Source organism: Apostichopus japonicus, chromosome 23 (assembly GCF_037975245.1).
Source record: "Apostichopus japonicus isolate 1M-3 chromosome 23, ASM3797524v1, whole genome shotgun sequence".
Taxonomy (NCBI): domain Eukaryota; kingdom Metazoa; phylum Echinodermata; class Holothuroidea; order Aspidochirotida; family Stichopodidae; genus Apostichopus; species Apostichopus japonicus.
Window position 1 is genome coordinate 4958149 of NC_092583.1, and position 16619 is coordinate 4974767.

Below are 16619 nucleotides of genomic sequence, written 5' to 3' on the forward strand. Positions count from 1 at the left end.
GGGGTGTTGGGAGGGGGTGTTAGATGGGGGAAGGGTGGTGCACAAACTGAAGAATCATAACTTCCAATAAATGACCCTACCAGCAGTCCAATGTTGAGCCAATGTTGAGATTTTTAACTGGAAAAACTAGAGATTCTTTCCAAACATCATTTTCAAACTCTCCTTAGAGCCTCGTCAAAAGTTTCATGTTATGGTGGGGGGTGCTATCTAATGTAAAAACCTACCTGACCTATAAAATAACACATCGAGAGAGTAACAAAAATAGAAACCGCATGATTGAATTAAAAAAGAAAACATGTTATTCTTGTTCGCTCCTACTTGGCTTACATTCCACTTACATGTACAGTAAAAACCTGGTTTATCCTTGCTTTAATATCAGGACTGGAGATTTTTGTAATTGAGCTTGGTAAGCATTCTTTGACATATAATACATGTAATATCTGCGTATGTGTACACTAACATAACGTAAAACATGATACATGAATTGATCATACAGTATAACACAATTACAAATAGTTGCATGTAAGAATTTTGTAATTGAGCTTGGTAACTGTTCTTTGACATATAATACATGTAATATCTGCATATGTGTACACTAACATAACTTAAAACATGATACATGAATTGATCATACAGTATAACACAATTACAAATAGTTGCATATAAGATGGACAGTCCATCAGCTAGATGGCAGAGGTCCCCATATACCAGGTTAAACTTTCAATTTCATTGTTCTATAGTTTGGCTGAAGTGTTAATATCTATCAACTACACGTTTTATAAATTAAAAAAAGACTACCACTTAATTATTGTTTTAATAAGTTTGAAAAGAAACAAGTCTTTTAATATCTTGATAATTAAAACTGTTAAATAAGTAACGTTGTAATATGTAATTATATCACCTATTTTGTTATTGCTATTAATAGCACCACAGAAGTAAAGTTACTTAAATGACATATTTAAATGTTCTGTATATATACAATAGATGAAGATAATACAGAAAATGTCTAAACCAATCATTTGTCTAAAGATTTATATATATATATATTTTATAACAATAAAATCAGAGATGGTTCTCTCCTTTTTAACAAAAGACATTGGGAGAGCTTTAATATTCTTGTCTATGAAAGAAGAGTTACATATTCCACATCTAACGTTTCAAGAGTGCTTTTATAATTTTACAAATCATTCTTGTGAAGACAAATGCAAAACTTTTGATTTTGTCTTGACTTAGCAGGTCAAATGCATCACAGGGGCACAACCATTGATACTTCTAGGGAGGGGGACCTCGGCTGCCCCAGGAAAGAGAAATGGGGCTCAGCCCCACCCCGCCCAACCCCACCAACAGAGAGAATTTTACTAATAAAATTGTAGTGTACAGTATATAAACAACTACATTAAATGTACAGTACAACCTGAAAGGGGGAAACTTCAATGTTGTTTCAATCCTTCCAAAATATAGCAACATGTTGCAAATTATAGCATCATCCATTTTACCAAAATGTCTCCCTTAGACCATCCCACCATAATACATATTTCAATATATGTTATCCCCAGCCCCCAGCCTCCCCTCCCACCCATTACAAAAAATGTTGGTTGTGCCCCTGATGTATGACTACTTTTCCTTGTGATGTAAAGTTAGTGCCATTCTACAAGAATATACATATAAGTTCCAATGCCCCATTATACCAACACAGTGACCTTTGCACTTTGTTTAATTCTTAGAGCGATATAAATTACAGAACAACATCAGAATACAAACAGAAAACCAAGCATAAAATTATATGGAATGGTTAGCCATTGTTGGACATGTTAGCAGAAATCTGGGTATGATGCAGCTCTCAGAATCACTACAAGTAACTTTGCAACCATGATGGTTATTCACATAACATTGTGTTCTTTCCAGTGACCGAAACAAAGTGAAAAGTTGGAAAGCAAAGTGACAAATTGAAATTTCAGTTGAAGCACTTTCACTAAATTTACACAATGAATCTTGTTTCAAACAAAATAGAACATTTATAATATTTCAGTTGGCATAATACTAATCAGTTACTAATAACCATAGATGAGAAACCATGACGTTAGCTACCTAACTCAACACTGACCAGCTGGGTTGGTATAAACTGTTACATTGGCCTTATTAAACCTTACCACTGCCTCATCACAAATTAAAAGCACATCATCTGCAAGCTGAAGTGAATCCACATGTTACATTTTACCAGATGCTATGTGTAAACCATAAAGATGACCATGTTTCACCACTGAGTTTAGCACAAAACAAAACACATCTTTCATCACGTTTTCATTTTAAATTATTTTTCTATCGTTTTTGCTTTTGCTTCAAAAATTCATTCTATTAAATACACTTGTACACAAATTACTTACATATCTGTATATTCATGGATTTAAAATACAACATTAAGTTTAATACTGGAAAATATAAAAGAAGATGCAGCCAGGTCAAATAAGTTAAGAAATTTAGCAGATTGATAAAAAAACACCTTGGCAAGTTTGTGGCAGAAATTCTAGCAACTACTTTAAAAAAAGCTAACACTTCACACTCTACAGCTGTTAAGATCATTCTATTATTTAAATAATGGTGCTGTAAAACTAGGCCTATAAGCATTACTGTTAACAACCTCCAGCTCAGCTGATTGCTAAGATATAATTTTTCATTTAGTAAACACAATTAGTGGTGATGCCTGTTATTTGTCCCGGGGGGGGGGGGTGTGAGGTGGTAGTGAACAGTAACATCGGGGTAAGAAGTAAAAGCACGCTAAACATTCTCCTGTAAATAAGAATAAATACGAGGGCAATGCATGACTGTATCCTTCTTGAAGTGAGGGTGGGTAGGGTATCGCGGATGGCAAGAGAACCCACTTTTTCATCTCCCAACCCATGGCTCCCCCAAATGATGCACAATGCAATGTTCACCAACAGTATCAATTATATTTCATGCTGAAAATATGTATACTGCAAGGTTTGTAAAACTAGGATGGGTTGTGACTGAAGTTGAGCGTTTAAGTTACTATTTGCAATTTGGTCACTGACTGATTTGGCATGTTGCAATTATCGATTCAAATATGACTACATTTAAATAAACTATTCAGACACCTTGCTATAAACCGATCGTTTCCAATAATATGTCCTAAATATCAAAATAATTAACAGTTCTGTTTGATTCAGACTAATATCACCGCCTGATCAGACACTGTATGAACCATTGGTCTGAATTATAATTACATAAAAGCCCAAACAGGAAATGGCTCATATTTTGAGAGTATGTATGTATAGTGATCTTCCCGCAAGCAGGAACTCGCGAAAGAAGCCATGGAGGCTTATAGACTCGCAAGCTGACCGTAGCCAATCTCTCGGCACACATCCATTTAACTTCCATGTCGGGAAGTTGTTATTGAACAACACCCTTGCCAGACGACACACATTGCTGTTGGCGGGGAATCGAACCGGGGATCTCATGACTGGGAGACGCCGGCGTTAACCACTAGGCGATACACTCCGCCTATAAGTAGCGTTAACCACTAGGCTATACACTCCGCCTATAAGTAGCGTTAACCACTTGGCTATACACTCCGCCTATAAGAGTATAAAGTAGTAGAGTTAAGTTACTGACCTGCACTGGATATGGACTACAGACGAGAAAGTTTGGATGTTTGGATGTCAAATGGTACAGCTACTAAACGTTTACATCTGACTACTTCAATGATATTGACGGGACTACCTTAGTTTAAATAAACTTGACAGATTATTGCATCGCCCTTAAAACAGTTGAAGCAGATATATCGTCCTAGTTGCACCATTTAGTAATGCCTTCCTCACTTATGCAATTTATCTTTCCTTTTCACCCACTAATGCTTTAAATATAAAAATTCAGAATGATAAAAGTACAGAGGCAAGTAAGTGAAACCAAGGAAACCATGAAAGGTTCTTAGTCAACCATTGCCATCCACCCCTCTCTCTCTCTCTCTCTTCCAGAGGTAATCACATGTTTTTAAATTGACTTATATCCCAAATGCATCACCATGTGAACTGGATTGCCACTACTGTGTTTAAGTACAAAACTTTGCTTGGTAAACATCGGTTTTTAAGTTATTTTCAAGAACCATGATAGTCTTTTCCAAGGCCAGTCCACCTGTCGGGGACAAGAACAAAGTACTTATCCATGGCTTCACAGAACCGACTCCTATAGAGCTCCGGAGAAAGAATTGTGGGTGTTTTACCTGGAGAGAGATGCAGATGGTAGTTCAATGTTACACAAAGACCATGAAAAATACCAAAATAATGTTAGAGGTATAACTTTGACGTAACTTTCTCATACGGTGCAAAAATGTCCATGTTCTGTAAAAAACGGATAATTTCTCGAAGAGAAACGAAACAATGTGAACGATATCGAATGAGAAACTACATGACAAGAAGGGCTTAAAGAACAGGAACACAACACCTATAATATAACCTGGCAAGTATTTAAATATAAGAACAGATGTTTTCTATTGAAAATGGAACTGAGAGGAATGATAGCATGACACTACAGAGAGAGAGAGAGAGTTGGAAAGGAAGATATGTATGTATGTAATTTAGATCCTTCTGCAAGCAGGAACTCGCGAAGAAGCCTCATTGGCTTATCAAAGCCGCAAGCTGACCAAAGTCAGTCTCTCAGATTCATATTTTAACGTCCATGATTATGAAATATCAATTGTTAACAACTCTGTAACTGGACGACATACATTAATCTTGGAGTGACTCGAACTCGGAACCTTATGATTGAAAGGCACCGGCGTTAACCACTGAGCTAACACTCCCTGCTAACACTCCCATATATCATATCATGGACTTTGTAACAGGCAACCTTCATACTTTAAGGTTGGAAAGTTATCATCTTTAAGAAAGATTTCAGATTATTACTTCTGGTGACCTAAAATGACCTTTGACCTCCACAGAAAATAATACAGTTCTGGTACTCATTATTGGGGATCTGTATACAAAGTACACACAAAGTTCAACCAAGCTTTATTATTTAGAGCTATCCTGTTTACAAGGTTTTCAATCTTTTGACCTGTGGCGACCTCAAATTACAATGACCTCCATAACAACAAAAACATTGCATATCAAGTATGAATTATATCCAGGCTTTTATTTTAAGAAGTTATTGTATTTTGGAACTGTTTACACAACTGACTACAAATAGAACTTACCATGTCCTCCTACAATACCAGAAGCCTTCACGATCATTTCTAGCTTCTTGTCAAATGTAAACTTGCGAATAAAATCTGCGAAAGGGACAATAAAAATCTATGGACCGCACATTCACAGTTACAGCAATAATCTGTAAGGTTGCTGATAAACTTGTTTCAGATTAAGCTTCTGTACCATATTTGAAACGTATATAACAGTCTGGCAAATAACAGGAGTAAACTTTAACAAAGGACATTTTTTTTGAGATGTGACAACAATATTTCAAGCTGTTTTGAATATATTAACAGTGACATTAGAGCATTCCATGCATTGTGATTTCATCTCTGATGTTCTAAAATTGTCATGTCACAAAAAATTTCATACAAAGTATATTGCCAGATACCTTATTGCTGTCTACAACACATTAACTTGTTATAAAGTATTGAAAACATGAAGAGGTCCCTTAAATAGCTTCCGTTTAAACAACATCATAACGAAAAACAGCCAAGCAACTTTTGTTGCAAAGTAAAGAAATGCATTAAGAATGTAATGTTCTTTGTTATGTTTTTCTACATATATAATATTATTTTACTATGTATTATTATTGTGTTATTACATTTCTCATATAACCTGGAAGATTGTGACTACTATCATATCTTAGAAAGTGCATATGATTAGAAAATGGGGCTTTAATTGCCAGGTGAAATATACGTTGATCTACAAACAAATGGATTATATTTACAGAGGCAACATCAACATGTGGTGTTGTCTAATCCTAGTGTCAGCCTTTTAAATGATGTTAACATCAAACTCACCGATGACTCCAACCACAAGCTCGTCGTGTTCTTCGTCGATTCCTACAAGTAACGAATAATCCATCACAAAGTGGTGAGCCAGGAGGCCGGTGTCACCCTCCAGTGCGTGTGTGAGAACAGATTTACTGTGTAATGGGATGTACAGCGGGGACTTCACCATTTCTAATGGGTAGGGAGAAGGTCATTTATTTGATGTCAGGTAACTTATGTTTGATGAGATAATTAATGACTTGATGTGTGATTGTATGCAGAACAGAGGCATCATCATTCATAAAGGGGGTGGGGGGAGGGTGGGGGATAGGCATACAGTCATTTCTAGATGGGTAGGGGAGAGGGGTTTCTGTGTGGGGAGAGAAGGAAACCTTAATTATTGCATGTTAGTTACGACATCGTTAAATTTTGTAGGGCCATTAAAAATTCCAAAAGGTGCATATATTTCCTACTTTGTTGCACAAAAATTGTCAAAGATTAAAATTAACTTTTCTGCATAATGTTGCATAAGTTATTGGAACATTTTATGCTGCATGTTACAAACCTTTGATGAGATTTTCATCCATAAGTACATGGGTGTTCCGAGTTTCATCACCGGAGGTTTTGACATGTCTGTTTCTGATGGAGCCCTTTAGGTCAAATATTTTGGAAATCTGTCTTTTGTAGAAGAGGTTTTCCATGACGATGACATGTTGTTTTTGGGCAGTGTTTGTAACTGGGTTCTTGCATCCAATTGCATAAAAGCCCAGAATTTTAGTAAGAACAGTTGGTTGCTATGGGCACAAAAAAAAGTAAATGCCACATTTAAATGAAACTTAAACACAGTAGAAAATAACTTGAAAGGATATATATTAATACTAGACAGTTTAAGATTTAAGAAATCTTAGTAGGTTATAATCACTTTTATTTCCAGTTAGCATATTTTAAGTTGATTTTGATTAAAACAAATTGACACTTTCTGACATTCAGATATTTTCCCATTCCACAGCAGCTCATTGATTGAAAAGTCAAAAATCATTTCATATATTGATGAAACTGATGAAACTTCTGAATTTGTTATATGTATGTAAAGTTAATTCTCATGTATACAATATTAACACACTAAACTGTCCGCAAGGCAACATGTTTAATTTTAACCCTTATCAATGTTCATTTCATGAACTAATCTTTAGAACAGGATATTGTAGTTTGATCATTTGGAATCTTTTCCTTAGTGGTAATCAGAAAATCTTATTTTGAAAAGTACTCGGAAAGAAAATATAATGTTCTGTGATAGGTAGCTATTGAAGTGAAACACAAAAATTGCCTTAAATTGCCCTAAAATGCTGGAGTGAGATATGCAATGTACCCAGGAGTCTCACAGGTAATTCAATACTGAACCTCTGCTAAGTAGGGTGGAGTCACAGTGCTACATACATAGCAGAAATTATGTGTCAGGATGTAACCTGGCATCATTCTGACACAGCAATGTAACATGCACGCATGATTTATACAATACCAATCATGGTTACAAACATTCGCCTCCTCCATGTATTGAACATTTTTGTGTCCCACAACTTTACGGTATATTGTGGTAACTATTCCATCTGCAAATTTAAAAAGTCTTTTGAGGATTTACACCTTAATATATTTGTGGCACAATTTTGATCATTTGTGATCATTTAAAATAATTTGTGATCAGTTTAGATCATTTTAGATAATTTGTGATCATTTTATATCATTTGTGATCATTTTAAATAATTTGTGATCATTTTGGATCATTTTAGATAATTTGTGATTATTTTAGATAATTTTAGATAATTTGTGATCATTTTAGATCATTTGTGAACATTTTAGATAATTTGTGATCATTTTAGATCATTTGTGATCATTTTAGATCATTTGTGATCATTTTATATCATTTGTGATCATTTTATATCATTTGTGATCATTTTATATCATTTGTGATCATTTTATATCATTTGTGATCATTTTATATCATTTGTGATCATTTTATATCATTTGTGATCATTTAGATCATTTGTGATCATTTTATATCATTTGTGATCATTTTATATCATTTGTGATCATTTTATATCATTTGTGATCATTTAGATCATTGTGATCATTTGTGATAATTTTAGAACATTTTAGATTTTGAAAGATTGAAGTTACAGATTAGGTTTTCACGTAAATTCCACTTTAAGTTTTTTTTAAATGATGGAGTAGGCACCACATGATTCGGGAAAATGAAACAAAAAATACAAGTTTATATTTGACAGGAATGTACAGGAAACATCATAACCTACATTTGTGAGAGCAGCCTTCTCCATGTACTTAATGTAGTGAGGAGCAAATTGAAGGAATGAATGTGACTCTATGCGCTGAATCTCCTTGAGTACAAACCGATCATCTGTGAATAAAGACAAAAGGAACAGTGAGCAGCTTGGCTTCAGGTTTTGTGATGTTAATGGTTTTAGTACATTTTGAAATGACTAGGAAGAATTAATCCTATGAAAGATTACTAGAGTCATACATAATTATAGGCGGTTACAACTGTTGAATCTCACCACACTGGAGCTTAGGAGGTTACATGGGGACTTGATTCGGGTTTTCAAGATTGTGTATGTGTATGGTTTTGACAATTTATCCTTTACCGACTTTTTCATGTTTGTTAATAGTTGTAGTTGTACCAGAGGTCATTGTCTTAAACTCCAAAAGTCACAAAGTAGCATTAATATTCGGCATAACTTTTTTTCTAATAGAGTTGTGAATGAGTGGAACGGCCGTTTGTCTGAGAAAGTTGTACTTGCAAGTAGTGTCAATGGGTTTAAGAATGCTTTGGACAAGAACTTTAAGCATTGTAATCGGGTCTGAGTGTTTGTGTCTTCAGGTTTTGTTCCTTTCCTATAGGGTCCTTGATGGGGACTTAAGTGTCCCTCCTGATCCTTTTTTTCTACTAAACTAACTATTAAGAGATACATGGACTGCAATTGTTTGTAAACTGGCACAGTATTTGGGGAACGCCTCAGTGGGATCTAGAACAGAAACACTTTGTGCAAGATAGATGGGGACAAAGCAAATTATCCTGTACCTTTGGTTTTTGAGAATTTTGAGCCAGATTTGCCACCAGTCGCCTTCCAATTCTTACATCTCGCAAGAGATCTGATGAAAACGTCTTCCCCAGACGGGAACAAGAGCTGGCGCAGATGGGCAAACTCAGAGGGGAAGTAAACCTGGCACCAGAACTGAGAGTTGCTGGGATCTGTAAACTCTGAAAGGAAAAGAGAAAAACCACAGGCTAATTAAGCTATTTTTTACCAATTCACTTGCCAACACAACACTGCAATGAAGCCATTGAAGATGAAACTGGATATCATGTATGTGCTTATATGTATGATGTTGCTTGTTCATATAATTATGTTAAAGAATTTGGTAGGAAAAACAAGAAACCAAAAGTGGCCATAAACTTGTTGGAGGTTCTCCTTGCTCTTGAAGAAAAAATGTTACTCACGGTAAAGAATGGACGGTGCATTATCGGAATCCTTTACTGACTTAGGCAAGTCCAGATCTCCTTCTTCTGAAAGGAACAGAACATAAAAATCAGTGGCATAGGAAGGTACTTTTGAGTGGGGGGGCTGAAGACTTATGGCAGTCCTGGGGGAGGGGTCTAAGGGGAGGGGGTCTCCCCCTCCCATTTGGAATTTTTTGCATTTCCAGGTAGCCTCAGATGCAATTTGGTGCAATATAGCACACTTCAACAACGACTCCATTTTGTAAACTTAATTTTGTATTTTCACCTGGCCTTAGATGCAATTTGGTGCTCCAAATGAGATTTTTTTCTCTCATTTGGAAATGAAAAAAGGGGTTTTCTGACTTGCGAAGCGGGGGGCGGAATGATACTTCCGCCCCTACACATTTTTCACAGGGGGGGCTGGCGCCCCCAGCCCCCCCCAGTTCCTACGCCCTTGATAAAAATGATCTCAACAGTGAAAAAAAAAGGTAAATAAAATTTTAATAGAGTTTAACAAAATGTATGCCAGATGGATTGTAGGTATATCAAACAAACAGTATCGAGATGGAAAAGTTTGACAGAGAACGTACGCCAAACGGCCAGTAGAAAAGAATCCGAAATGTGGGAACGGTCAATAGCACTCAACTGACAGGTTACCATCTTAATAGTAACAAAACTGGTCAAACGGACGTAGGAATAATCAAGAATGTTTCAGACAAACTCTCTTGGATATGTCTTCCGTTCATTCATTTCTTCTTTTAAGATCATATTTTATACACTAGAGATTTCTGTCTTCAGATGAAGAGATTGTCAGAATATTTTCAAATCACATTATATATCTTTTTATTCTACAATGGATTACGTCTAGAATTGATATAAAAATACTGACATTTTATTTCCAAATGTCTCAACCTATATTTCAATATATCTACAGTTATAATTTAAGTATTATGATATTTTTAATACTTCCTGTAGTTATTGGTATGAAGATATAAACATATAAAGAAATGGGCGCTTGTCCAGTTTTACATCGTTTGTGAAATTGTGCTGTGTGAATGTGTATGTTGGTGCCGTATGTTTTGGCCAGCTGGTTTGTGACGTGTCAAAACAATCAATTTTTCTTACCACCTGCTTTTGATTTAACTTTAATAGGACAATGACACTCATAGAGACCTATCTACACATTTCTTGTTTAAATCACCTTTACTCTCGATGGATTGGCTTTGTCCAAACTCAGTTTCCACCTCTCCTCCCTCATCAGTGACTTCGTCAAGTTTCACCGAGGGAACCGAGGAGCTTCCTTTATTCCAAAGGAAATTCAAAACCCTCTTGCTGTTTTCTTTGGTGAGGAGAAAAAGGATGTGAAAGTTTTCATGTGAGGGTGAGCGATGCAGGCTGAACGTAACCTCTTTATCCTGTCATCGTCAGGCAACGCTTGAATGTTAGCAGCGAAGCAAGACCTAATCATCGGATTAGTTAGAAATAGTTATATCTGGAAATTAAACCCTGAATATGTTGAGTGTACGTTGCTTTCTACCAGTGACATCAAGGATTGCAATTCCTACCAAACTGAGCTATCCCATCTGCAATTGATGCCTAGTATATTTCTTTGCTATCGGTACCATCTCTCAAACATGTCAAATGATTTAGTTTTGTTGCCACCTACAAAAAGCCCAGCTAAAATTGCAAAACATGTAACTGAGGGTAAATTTTGAAATTCCTTGGTCTTTGTGTGATCCAAAGTTGCTTGTGTGATAATAAATGATTCATACACCTGTAAGCACAAGTAGAAATAAAACAAGAGGTAAAACGGAGACAGCTGTTCTTTGCCAATACTGTAGATGCTAAACAAAACAATTATTTTTTTAAATGGAAAGATATTTTAGCTCTTCCACAGTGCCTTTTCCAAAGAATTTTTTAAAGAAGGATTCATATCTCGCTTTTACTGGTGTGTGTACGACAGCTGATGAAACTAGGAACACCAGCACAGAGTGCAAAGAGCATCTTTGAAAGGGACACAAAATGTCAGAATATGAAAGCAACAAGTTATACAATACACTTAGGTGCATTTTCAGTGACAAAAAGAACAAAAAACATGTCAATTTTGCTCAGCTTAAAGGAAATATGGAAAGTTGCATAATTAAAGCTGTTCCCCCCAAAATCTGCTGAAATACTCAAGACTTACTTTCCTTCATATTGGGGATATTTATAACATAGCAATGTATGGGAAAGAAGAAAATAAGAAAGGAGGCATCACTAAAGTTTGGTTTCGTGTCTTACATTGCAGATACAAAAGATAGAAAACCGAGTTGTGACATTTCCATGTTTTATCAGAACTATAAATAGCATTGCCAAATCTTGGTGTAAACGGACTAAAAATGTGCAAAAGAAGGGGGAAATATTGATTTATATAATGAAGGAATCATCATACAACAAATTCAGTTTCTTCAGAGAGCTTAACCATGCTATCGTATATAAATATAGAAAAACGAAAGGATGCCAAAATACGTCATTAAAATTCTATTGGGTGTTTTTTTTATCTGACTAATACTTTAATAGTTTTTACTCACTAATCTTAGAACTCTTGGTTTTTGTACTGTCATTCACAGTTTTTTCCGGCCCTTTGCTGGTAGTCGCTGGACTGGTTCTACCGGACGATGCTTTACTGTTGTAGGATGACACTGACTGAGATCGTCTCTCCTCCTCCATTATCACAAGCTTGTTTTTGTATTCATCGGTACTGAGGATTAAAATCATTCCATACTTAATTAGTATATAAGATATAGAAATGGGTGCACAGGAAATAAGATGGGACACGAGCACATATTACACTGTACATACTGTGAAATATACCATGGAAATGGGTGCACAGGAAATATTAAGAGAGGACACAAGCATGTATTACACTGTACACACTGTACAATATACCATGGAAATGAGTGGACAGGAAATAAGAGAGGGCACAAGCATGTATTACACTGTACACACTGTACAATATACCATAGAAGTGGGTGCACAGGAAATAAGATAGTACTTAAGAGGACTGCCATTCTAACTTCTTGTGTATGATTACACGTTTGATCTGATTTCACATCATTGCGGATATTAGTGCCTTTTACTCTTTACTTCCATATGTCGTGCATTGGAGAGATACAAGCGATCTCGTAACACAATAATAGATGAGTATTTCATGCTTTGTTCAGAACAGTTATCGTAAATAGAGCCTGAGTACGAAAATGAAACAAGTGTCGAGTAGTGCTCTCATATTGGGACGTTAAACTTGTGAACATTATGTTGTTGGTTCTCTGCAATATTAAACGGCCCTTGAAAACTGACATTACACACAATGTTATCCAAGGGACGAGTATTTTGTTAATCTCATTTCACAATTCACTTTTGTAATAGTTCAGTTGCATTTATTCTTGAGCTTGTGTTGAATATCGTCAGTTTAAGTGAGGAATAGCAAGACAGTGCTATAAACTATACAGGGATGAGCCTGGGGTAAAAAAACAAAATCACAGAACTTTGCAAAAATTGCGGTATAGGCTCCAGTTTGCGTATGCTACAGTGTGTTAGGATAATAATTTTTGTCCCCCTGCAGGTTAGATATCCATAGGTAATGAAAAAACATGAGTACGACGGATCAAAGGTTACAACGCTGTTGTTAGAAATTCACCGAAATTGAGCGGTGTAAATGTCGGAGGTAGATATTCCACGAATTCGCGGAAAAACTCATGCCTGACTATAAGCATCTGGAAAGGACAGCCAATAAAAATCAATTTAAATATTGATTTGTGGAATATCAGCAGCATCTCAGAGGAAGACGTCACTGACCGAAGCTGACTGGTTACCCATTGCCATAGCATCAGGAATGTCAGCTATCGAAATCAACTGGAAAACTGAACGAATTGTTATTAACCAAATATGAAAGGTGTGATAAGTAAGAAACATAGGACGGTCTTCAATCCAGTAAGAATGGAGAAGTATTAGTTTATAATCAACTAACTTTCTGAAGTTGAATTAATTTAACTAATTTATACTCTACCTGAGAGTGTACGATATGATAGAGCTTGGTTCCTTATCGAATATAACAATAGAGGAAATATTACATGGAGGCAACATGTAGTGCTGGTCAGGTGGGCTGAAAAGGAATAAAACCAAAGAATGTTATTGCATTACATTATCTGTGTAATGATTTAATTATGTTACACATGATAAATGTAATCATGTAATTATGTCACATTATATATGTAATGATTTAAGCCACATTATAATACATAGGAAATAGCACATACAATTGCACTGAAACATTAAAACATTCCCTTTCTCTGTGGTTCAGTCCATGGTAAGAGACTTCAAAACTAGACAATGATATTCACAGCTCTTGAGTTCAAGTGAACACTATTGTTTCTAGCCAGACGAATTGGTGATGACACTTATCAACATGAAGCACTCAGACTTCAACAGCAAGACGTACTCTATACAAGTAAGTGTCATTATGCAAATAAATTGCTCCTTTAGAAAGAGAGACCTTTTACTCACAAAGGCATATCGAGTTTAATCGGTGCGGTTTGTTCCGTCATGAGACTGTTCCACATGGTTCGAACCCTGCTGTAGGCGGGACGGTTGTCTGTTGAAGAAATACCAAAGTCAGCATTTGTTTGCATACTGAATTGGTCTGGAAATATAAAAAGAATAGACAAAATATTTATTATGCCAGTAAAAATTTCCACACGGACACGGCTGCGAGGCATTTCAACAAATCAAATTCTGGATGCTTTCAAGGCAAAATCATTGTTTAACCGCTTATTATGAAACTGACACACTGATAAGGACGTAATGTTAAGCTACCTATAATAGGCCTAACAATTGTAAGGACAGCGTACATCCAAATTTGACTAATCCAGTAAAAAAGTGCTCGTTTGCCAAAGAGGAAATCTTTTATACATACTCATGAAAGTATGCAGTGCTAAGATAAAGATTTTAAACACTTTTCCAGACCTAACTTCAAAATTCAAATATTTTAAGACCCAGAATACATATTTTTTATTTCCCCTTCTTTTTCCTGACTTTACTGATATTCCAGACTGCACAGGTACTATGACTTTAGATTATTTGGAGTCAAAGATGGGTGTGGGAGGGGTTGGAGGTGGGGTGGTCAGAGGAGAAGTGTAGGCAGCCATTATTGATATGGCTTTTAGTACTGTACCTACCACAGTGACATTACTGTACTGGCCAATGTTTAATATTTTGCTACATTTTTTGGTACAACCAAGTTCACTGTTTGTACAACCAAAATGTATGGCCTGGTCACCCAAGGGACAACCAGAGAAAATCCTTTAAATTTTGCATCGGTGGTTATATCGAGGAAGCCAATTTTGTAAATGCTTAGTTGATACAAGAACATGGCCTGCTTTCTTGTAGATCCTAATGGATTTACATGAAGTTTGAAGTGATTAGAAATAAAGCAAGTTAAAGTACCACTATTATTTTACCTGTTTGATCGAACCCAATCTGTTCCCCTGAGGCAGTTGACGATACTGAGATATTGTCCTTAGAGGTTTGGTCATTACTGACGCCTGGAACCAGACTCTGGGAAGAGGTCTTTGTACTTTTGACATCATTGTTCTCCTCTCCTAGAGCAGAAAACAAGATGTCATCAAGAATAAGTAAAGCAAAAGGAAACAAACATTACAGTTTACATGAAAATCAAGCTAATTTTTTGCAATGTACACTAGTTAAGTCATTTGTTATTATGTAATTGTGGTTGATCCATTGTCATTAAATGTATCTGTAACAGTTGTTAACTCAAGAAACAGGACATGAAAGCAACATTTTGAAGGCAAAACAAAACAAACACATACACATACACTATAAAAAAACTACTAAACACGTACACTACGAACATTAAACACATACACTATAAAAAAATTATTAAACACATATGCTACAAACATTTTAAAACATATTCACTATAAACAAATGATCAAACACATACACTATAAAAAAATTATTAAACACATACACTATAAACATTTTTAAACATATACACTATAAACAAATGATCAAACACTTACACTATAAACAAATTACTAAACACATACACTATAAACAAATTATTAAACACATACACTATAAACAAATTATTAAACACATACGCTATAAAACATTTTAAAACATATACACTATAAACAAATGATCAAACACATACACTATAAACAAATTATTAAACACATAAGCTATAAACATTTTTAAACATATACACTATAAACAAATGATCAAACACTTACACTATAAACAAATTACTAAACACATAAGCTATAAACATTTTAAAACATATACACTATAAACAAATTATTAAACACATACACTATAAACAAATTATTAAACACATAAGCTATAAACATTTTTAAACATATACACTATAAACAAATGATCAAACACTTACACTATAAACAAATTACTAAACACATAAGCTATAAACATTTTAAAACATATACACTATAAACAAATTATTAAACACATACACTATAAACAAATTATTAAACACATACCCTATAAAACATTTTAAAACATATACACTATAAACAAATGATCAAACACATACACTATAAACAAATTATTAAACACATACACTATAAACAAATGATTAAATACATACACTATAAACAAATGATCAAACACGTATGCTAAAAATTATTAAACACATACGCTATAAACATTTAAAACATATACACTATAAAAAAATGATCAAACACATACACTATAAACAAATTATTAAACAGATACACTATAAATAAAAATTAAACATGAGTACACAAAGAGCTACATGGTGATGACTAAATTTTCCGCTTAAAGAGCTATTACCAGAAAAGATTGTTCCATTTGAAAGGGAAGGAACTTTAAAACATTGTTTCACACTAACAATTTGATTAACATGTTGTTTGAAAGGTTGCACATGACACTCAGTAATTGTGGGGATTTTCCCTTTGATTTTCTTTTAACATGGTCATGGTAAATGTACATATGAAAGTCACTCAAATCAATTCACTTTTATTGGTTAAATTTTGACATGTAGACAATGATATCTTAAATAATTCTGTCCGAGAAAAACATGACTTTGTGCTTTTG

The 16619-nt window shown here is 34.9% G+C and overlaps 1 protein-coding gene across 3 annotated transcripts in view; it reads right to left on the bottom strand.

Annotated features, from left to right (window-relative positions):
* Positions 1–276: 276 nt before the first annotated feature.
* The window catches only part of LOC139964689 (1-phosphatidylinositol 3-phosphate 5-kinase-like), a 147586-nt gene continuing 131243 nt past the window's right edge, over positions 277–16619 (bottom strand). For 2 of the 3 annotated variants that reach the window (XM_071966518.1, XM_071966519.1), the window contains exons 26-37: positions 14984–15124; positions 14031–14166; positions 13534–13629; positions 12059–12228; positions 10690–10827; positions 9489–9554; positions 9069–9248; positions 8284–8387; positions 6540–6768; positions 6005–6166; positions 5210–5284; positions 277–4237 (exon numbers count right to left, since the gene is read on the bottom strand). In XM_071966518.1, coding sequence (XP_071822619.1) covers positions 4113–4237; positions 5210–5284; positions 6005–6166; positions 6540–6768; positions 8284–8387; positions 9069–9248; positions 9489–9554; positions 10690–10827; positions 12059–12228; positions 13534–13629; positions 14031–14166; positions 14984–15124 — 1622 coding nt within the window. In that variant the 3' untranslated portion in view covers positions 277–4112. The remainder of the gene's footprint in view (positions 4238–5209; positions 5285–6004; positions 6167–6539; positions 6769–8283; positions 8388–9068; positions 9249–9488; positions 9555–10689; positions 10828–12058; positions 12229–13533; positions 13630–14030; positions 14167–14983; positions 15125–16619) is intronic. The other variant, XM_071966520.1, reaches the window with a different exon arrangement.